Source organism: Microtus ochrogaster, linkage group LG5 (genome assembly GCF_000317375.1).
Source record: "Microtus ochrogaster isolate Prairie Vole_2 linkage group LG5, MicOch1.0, whole genome shotgun sequence".
Classification (NCBI taxonomy): domain Eukaryota; kingdom Metazoa; phylum Chordata; class Mammalia; order Rodentia; family Cricetidae; genus Microtus; species Microtus ochrogaster.
The window spans coordinates 60907090-60915271 of record NC_022031.1 but is presented as its reverse complement, the minus strand read 5'-3'; the positions used below and the strand labels follow the sequence as shown (position 1 = coordinate 60915271).

Genomic DNA, 8182 nt, shown 5'->3' with positions numbered 1-8182 from the left:
CAAAAAAAAAAAAAAAAACACTATGGAGAAACCCTGTCTAGAAAAGTCCAAAAAAAATTTAAATAAAATAAAAAAATAAAATCACATGCACTGGTGTGTGCTGAGGGGAGTTATGGGCAGGTGACTATGGGCACCCAGAACTGAACCCGGATCTGTGGAAGAACACTATATACTTTTTTAAGGTTTATTTTAGTTTTAACCATGTGTATTTGTATACAAGGAGAATATGTTGTATCCCATGGAGCTGGAGTCACAGCTCTGTTCCTCCTGACATGGAAATTAGGAACCAAACTCAGGTCCCTACATAAACAATATGTGCGCTTAACCACTCAGCCATCTCTCCAGCCCCATTTTTGTTTTTATTTGTTTGTTCATTTATTTATTTGGCTTTTCGAGACAGAGTTTCTTTTTGTAGCTTTGGAGCCTGTCCTGGAACTCTCTCTGTAGACCAGGCTGGCCTCAAATCCACAGAGATCCGCCTGCCTCTGCCACCCAATGCTGGGATTAAAGGCGTGCGCCACCACCGCTCAGCTAAACCCCATTTATAAAGGAGGAGTAATACAAACAACGATTTTTTTTCTTTAAATATTTATTTTATGTATAGGAGTGTTGGCCTGCACATGTGTATATGCATCACATGTGAAGCATCACACACGTGCTGGTTCCCAAAGAGTCATCCCCTGAACTACAGTTATACAGCTCGGAGAACCTGGACCCTCTTGCAAGAGCAGCAAATGCTCTTAACTGCTGAGCCATCTCTCCAGCCCATTCAAACCACCAATTGTAACTCATCTAGAACTCTTGGCAACCTTGAAGGGTTCTTCTGTAGAAGTTTACTCAGAGGTTAACTTTCCCATTAGATAATGAATTTCTTTAAAGGCAAAGCAATGACTCTTCTTTCATTTTTACTTGCACTGCCCCTCCTGCATAATGTGGCCTACACGTATCTCTTTCTACACAGTCCCACTGCAAAGCGGAACAGCACCGCTTTAGAATCAGGAGAAATGATGTCTGTGTATTTGTCACTCTTAATAGTTATTAGGGGGAAAGCCCTAAATGGTTTCTGTTTAGTTGATTTTATTGACTTATTCTGTGTGTGTGTGGGTCTGTGGGCCACAGTGCCTGTGTGGGAGTCAGAGGACAACTGTCTGCAGTCAGTTCTCTCCTTTAAGAAAGTGGGTCCCAGAACAGAACTTAAGTCCTCTGCTCAGGGAACCATCAACATACCTTGTTTTTGTTTGTCTCCCGCGTGGTCCAGGTGACCTTGAGCCTGCAGTTTGCTGGACATTAGGAAAGCAGACACACACAGCCAGCACACAGAATGTCATTTCACCTTAACGTAGCCTTGTCAGTTTAAGGAAACCACCTAACCTTCTACCATAGTTTTCGCAACTATAATATGAAAACAACTTTCAAAACTAACAGAAGAACAGAAAAAAAATTAAATAATCAAAGCACTGTTCCTGGCGCAAAGCCATCAATAAACACCTCACATGTCAACTGCATGTACTGACCATCTCCCACTACATCTCCCTTAGGCTTCCTGAGTTTGCTACCCGTTCTCTCTGAACTGTTCTGAATACGACTGACCAACTCGTCTACCCAACGGAGTTTACTAATCATATAATTTCCCTGCTCAAGAGCTATAGGCTCCCAACGAAGAGTCTATACCACTCTAGAATATTTAAAGAGAGCCATGATATGGTGGCAGCCCACACAGCTACTCTGTGTAACCAACAGAAGACTGACTGCAATAGTCCCCTTGTCTCACAACTAAGTAATAGTTCCCATTCTACCAAGACCAACATATATGCCAAATGCCTTGATAGCCACAAAAAAGTAACCTCTCTCTAAAATCTTGTACCCTTTATGTTCACAGAGAGAGCTAAATAAATATCAGCTGGAGCAGTCTACATCAGATTCTGATTAAGAACTGTGTTTGCGCTTGCTGGTTTTCGGGGGTGGCACACATCTTTAGTCCCTGCGCTTGGGGGGCAGAGGCAGTTGGATCTCTGTGAGTTCAAGGCCAGCCTGGTCAACAGAGTGAGTTCTAGAACAGTCAGGATAACACAAAGGAACTCTGTCTCAAAAAAAAAATTTGCTTCGTTTCAAGGCCTTCTGTTTTGTAGACTTTGAATTGTAATTTGAATTATCACTCTTTTAAGGACTACACTCCAATGATTAGGCATTTGGAGACAAGAGGGCAAACTTAAGGAATTCCGATGCCTTTTTACACACCAAATTCTAGCTCTAACCCAAACACGTCGGTACTTATCTCCCACATACCCTTACTCCTTCAAGAGAAGTTCAACTGTGATTTCTTCTAAAGCTCCTTCAATCCCTCCCAGAAAGTCTCCTAGGATGCGTAATGTCTAAGACTCAGGAGAGAAACCAGAGATGAAGGAATGGCAATCCTCCTAAATTAGATGCATACTCCACATGTATACTTACTTCTTCAAAAACCATTCTTTCTAAAGACAAGTTTCTCTGTGAAGCCCTGGATGTCCTGGAACTGGCAGAGACCACGGCGGCCTCGAACTCACAGATTTTCATCTGCCTGTTTCCTAAGTACTGGGGTTAAAAACATTCACAGCAGAGCCTGGCATAGTGGTGTACACCTTTAGCCTGAGCACTCAGGAGGCAGAGGCAGAGGCAGAGGCAGAGGCAGGTGGGTCTCTGTGAGTTCAAGACCAGTCTGGTCTACAGCGTGAGTTCCAGGACAGCCAGGGCCACATAGCAAAACCCTGTCTAAAAAAAAGAAAAAGAAAAGAAAAGGAAAGGAAAGGAAAGGAAAGGAAAGGAAAGGAAAGGAAAGAGAGGTAGAGAACAAAGAAAACAGGAAATAGATCAACACCATGCCTACTTTTTCCTTCGAATTCTGTGGCTCTCCTCTTCTATAAAGACATCTGCTCTGGTAACGACAGCTTGCCATTTAGAGCTTTCTCAAGTCTAGCTGAACTAGAGCCCAACAGTCACTACAAGCACTGTGTGACCCACTTGAAATGTGGGGACACAAATAGGTCCGTTGTCAGTAAAATACGATAACTCAAAGCATCAACTCTTGACTTTCACAGGTCTACGAACCATTCATTAAAGAAAACTGACCTCCAACCCAGTTCATTATTTCATAGGAGAATATTTTAAACATTTTTGATTCAGATATTTATTAAATCTGTCTTTCCCTAGACACTGTCCTAAACACTGTATACAACTGAGGAAGCACATGAGACACTCTACCCTAGTTTCATGGTAGTCTGACACTCTACCCTAGTTTCATGGTTCGTCCGTCACATAACAGCACACTCTTCATAAAGACAAAACAATCCCCATAGAATGCTTCTCTAAACGACCGAGTCTGCAGGGAGACAAAGAGATATGAGATATGCTCATCCGCTCTTCCTCCCACCCGACATTCTCTGTGGACTTCGTTAAAGTTCATTTTTGTTGCCTTTTGGGAACTTTCGTTAATAAGCCACATTCAGTATATTCACTTTCAGTATCTGATGGCCATTCGGAGACGCTCAAGAAAGTCTGTACACGAGACTACTCAACACCCCCTCGCGCCCCCTGAAAACAGCAGACTTGCTTTCTGATGATAACCTTTATTATGATCCTTCAATTCTGCAGGCTTTGGAAGGATTTCCCGTGCAAAGGAGACTCTCGCAGGCATGTCACATCCTAAGAGGCGAATTCCTGCCTACAGCATTCAAGTGTCACGATCGACTGAGCGGCAAGACTGCCGTTAGGAGAGCGAAGAGAAGGACCTGGAATCGCGGCCACTCGGGTACCCTGAGGGCATCAGAACCCGGCAGGGCTGTCAAACGCCAGAAGCCCCAGCTCGCGCCTGCATCCTCCTGAGCCCTGGGAGCCTCCTCGGGACTCAACGCCGACAGGACAAACTACGCACCGCCGGCAGCAGGGTGGACTCGAGCGAAGACGCGGGGCCCCCGAGCAAAGCCGGGCAAGGCCGGGCCGCCGCCCAGGGCCACGGGGCTCGCACCGGGCTGGGGGAGGGGGTGTGGACCGGAGGATTTTCCAGCGCCACGGCGGGAGGACGCAGTCCGGACGACCCCCGCCTCCACAGCAGGGGTACCCGAGCTGACGGACCGTGTCCAGGTCGGGTCGCGAAGCCTTACCTCAGCGCTCGGATGTTTAAAAGTATCTAAAAATAGCAGCTCCATGGACGAGTCCACCGCCATGTTTGCCGCGGGCGGGGGACGGGGAGATGACTTCCGGGGCACCTCTCCAACCTCCCGGGCTGAGGCTCGGGGGAGGGAAAAACGGCGGCACTTCCGGTAGGCTGGCCGCCGTCGCCTCCAGCCTCGGCCTATCGCGTCGCTTCTCCGGCCTCCAGTCGCAGGCCACGCCTTCCCCAGCGCGGCGGACGGGGCCGAAGAAAGAGGGGCGGGGACTACGGCGTCCGCAGCGGTCCAAACCCCGTCGTTCTCCTGCGCTGCGGTTCCACGACGCTGGGAGGATAGGAAACTGCCAAGTCGACACACACAACACCGTACACCTCCCACGAAGCATCGTTTCCAAGCAGAAACGTTCAATGAGTGAATCTGGAAAGACAGTGTTTGGTTTCCTTTCTTTCTTTCTTTTTTAAAAAAGGCTCATCTGCTAGCCAGTTTTCTGGAGGTAGAAGCAGGAGAATTAAGGATTTAAGACCAGCCTTGACTGTATTGTGAGTTGGAGGCCAGCTTTGGCTACATGAGACCCTGTCTCAAAGACAAAAAAGGGGGAAAGAGAAAAAAAAAATACTTGTCTGAGTAAACGAAAGGAATATTTTTTCATTTTTAAAATGTAAAAAAGGATGAATTCCTAACCCAGGGACTGATTGTGAGCATTAGTTTGTAATGACGTTAGAAAAAAAAGTATATAAACGAAATGTCACGAAGAGTACAAAAGAGACACAGTGAACGTCCTCTCTGACTGATGTGAGTTCTGTCAGTTCCAGCACACCAAGGACAAAGGGGGAGTTTGAGCTTGAGGCCAGCCTGTACTACTCAGTGAGACCCTGTCTCAAAATCAAAAGTTTGTTTTAATTCTGCCGAATGTTGTGAAAGACCTCCTGAGCGGGGAGACTCTCACTCAAGTCTCGGGATAACACCACCCCCCAGGAACTCACGAGAGACCGTCCTTGCTGCAATCACACCGAGGTTTATTGACAGGACAGAAACCAGTGCACTGGGCCGAAACTCATTTCCCAAGCAGGGGTAGAGAGTTCGACCCTGAGTAGCTGGGAGAAGGGGTATTTAAGGAAAGAAACCACAACCCAGTAATCCAAAGTGGGGAGGGAGGGCGTCATTGGAAAATTCCGAAAATACCAGTAATAATCACAAGAGGGTTTCTCAAGATTATAATCTAACTTTATCTTCAGCTAGTTCCTGAAACAGAGTCACAGAACCCAGCTAACTTAGATTTTTGGCTCTTCTCTTCCAGCTAGATGGGTTTGGATTTATCTGGGTCTTTCAGTTGGACACCTGCAATTATATATAGTCCTAGGGAGAGTGTTAGGGAGCTTCCCTCAATTCTAGAACTCTCAGGAACCATTGATCAAGACACAGAGTGGTAGCAAGTAGGCAAGAGCAGTTATGTAAAAGCAGGAACAGGCGGTGGGAGAGAGTGAGGTGGATCAGCTCACAGGGTCTGGGCTACCTCCCTCTCAAGGTTTTGTGTATCTGTGTCTGTCTGTCTGTCTGCTTCTCGTCCTCTGATAAGCAGGCTTGAAATGTTGCCTATCTCTAGTATGTTTGCCAGAATTGCTTTCAACTACAGACTGTCTACTCATTTTTTAGCTTTGTTCAAGGTCTTATATTTGATCTCATGGCCTTCTCTTAGGACATTTTCTTCTTTTTAAAACTGAGGTTTCACACTGAAGGCTGGAGCCAGGGTAAACAAGAACCAGAACTCAAGCTGTGTGTGGGAGTTCCTTCTCCCACACCCTTGCCCGTGTCCAGCATCCCCCTAACAAGACATTCAGGAAATAGCAAGGAAAACCTCACCTACAAAAAAAGCCTACATGTATGTCCAGAAACACCAATTCAAAATGTCCATACACACGTTTGCTTTTCTTTAGTTCTGGGACTCCAACCTTAGACCTTGAGAAGGTTTGGCAAGAACTAAATCCCTAACCCCCAGGCTTTAAAGACCCTTAAGTAGCACAAGGGGCTGTAAAAATTGCAGCCCTTCTACCTCCACCTCTTGGATTACAGAGATGCGCCAGACCTGGGTGCCTTGTTTCCGAGCAGTTTTACAAGAAATCGCCCAGACAGTATAGAGAGATCTCATAGTTTCTCTTTCCCCACTCAGAGTCCCCTTCCATCAATAACTTGTGTTAACATTGTGCATGTATTACAACTGATCAGCCAATATTGACAAATTGTTATTATGTAGTGTTATACAGTTTGGACAAATATATAATGCTACGTAGCCACTGCCACAATCACTTACAGAATAATTTGGAAACTTTTTATTTCACTCTTTTTCCTAGGAGACATATCTGTTGGTTTGTTTGTAGACCCTGTCATCCTGATTGCTCTGAAACTTACTATGTAGATCAGACAGGCCTCAAGCTCACAGAAATTCGCCTGCTTCTGTCTCCCAAATACTGGGGTTAAAGCTTTGCACCCCCATGTTCGCTTGCTTGCTTGTTTTTATTTCAATTTGTTTGTTTTGGTTGGGTTTGGATTTGAGTTTCTTTGCTTTTGTTTTTCTGAGACAGGGTCTCACCACCTAAGCATTTTAGCCATTCTCTGATAGATTGGACCCTTGATGCAGAGGTATTTCATAAGCCCATTCCTTTGCGTACACCGTGCTCTTTTCCTTGACCAAGACGTCTTCACTGTGGCTTTTAAAATCCACTTTTAGATCCAGGGAGATAACTCAGCTGGTGAAGCACTTGCCTTGCAAGTATGAAAGGGGTCCAACATTTAATCTCCAGCACCCACATAAACAGCCAGCCACAGTGATGTGGTTTTGTAATCCCAGTACTGGGAAGGCAGACACAGAATCCCCGGAGCTCACTGACCAGTCAACCTGTCCTGGTTGGTAAACAACAAGCAAGGTGGACAGTCCCTGAGGAACTAACCCCAGAGGCTGACCTCTGCTCATTACATGAACATGTACATGAGCATTGCACACACTCATACACACAACACATCACACATACATACACGCGTGCACACACACACACACACACATGATGGGGGGAGTAAAAATGTATACACAATTATGTAATATCCGAAAGAACAACCTACCTGTGTCAGCTTTCATTTCTGAGACAAAATTAAGATAAAATAGCTGAGAGAGTCAACTTACTACAAAAGGAACAAAGATCACTTGGCCCTATCCCTTTGGGCCTGTGGTGAAGCCGACATCCTAGCACAGCAGTGGACACATTCAGAGCAGAGCAGAGGCAGTCAGGTTTTTGCTCATTCAAGGCCAGCCTGGTCTACATAACCTAAATAAGGAGTTCCAGGCAAGCTACAGCTATACAATGAGGAACATGTTTTAAAAATAATAATAATAAGGAGAAGGGCAGGTCCTGTGGCGGTTTGAACAAGAATGGCCTGATAGGCTCGTGAATTTGAACACATGGTCCCCCATCAGTGAAACTGAGACTGCACAGGAGCTATATCCTGGTTGGAAGAATGTTGGAGGAAATGTTGGAGGTCTTGTTAATATGGCAATACCAATCAAACTTATTTTCAGGTTCATCTCACCAGCTTCCAAAATGCTAGAGGTCAGTCAAGACATGGTGCTACGCACTCAAAATCTCAGCACATGGGGAAGGAGGGTCTTGAATTTGTTGGCTGCCTTGGCTACATAGGAAAATCCTTTCTCAAACAAACGAACAAAAAACCCACAGCAATCGAGCCAAACCGAACAGAACAGAACACTTCCAGTAATCTTTTCCTGAAGAAATAGAAAAGCTAAACAGATAATCAAATTCACAAGGAATTTCTTAGGACCCCAAACGTACAGTACAATGTTGAGAACTGAGAACAATTTTGTTTTTTTTTTGTTTGTTTTTTTTTTTGTTTTGTTTTTTTTAGTTTTTCGAGACAGGGTTTCTCTGTAGCTTTGGAGCCTGTCCTGGCACTAGCTCTTGTAGACCAGGCTGGTCTCGAACTCACAGAGATCCGCCTGCCTCTGCCTCCCGAGTGCTGGGATTAAAGGT

The 8182-nt window shown here is 45.4% G+C and overlaps 1 protein-coding gene across 1 annotated transcript in view; it reads right to left on the bottom strand.

Moving 5' to 3' along the window:
• Virma (vir like m6A methyltransferase associated) overlaps window positions 1-4215 on the bottom strand; it is a 65035-nt gene extending 60820 nt beyond the window's left edge. The window contains exon 1 of the mRNA XM_026786612.1: window positions 4137-4215. Within this exon, the coding sequence (XP_026642413.1) occupies window positions 4137-4199 (63 nt within the window). The 5' untranslated portion in view covers window positions 4200-4215. The remainder of the gene's footprint in view (window positions 1-4136) is intronic.
• Between the last annotated feature and the right edge of the window lie 3967 nt (window positions 4216-8182).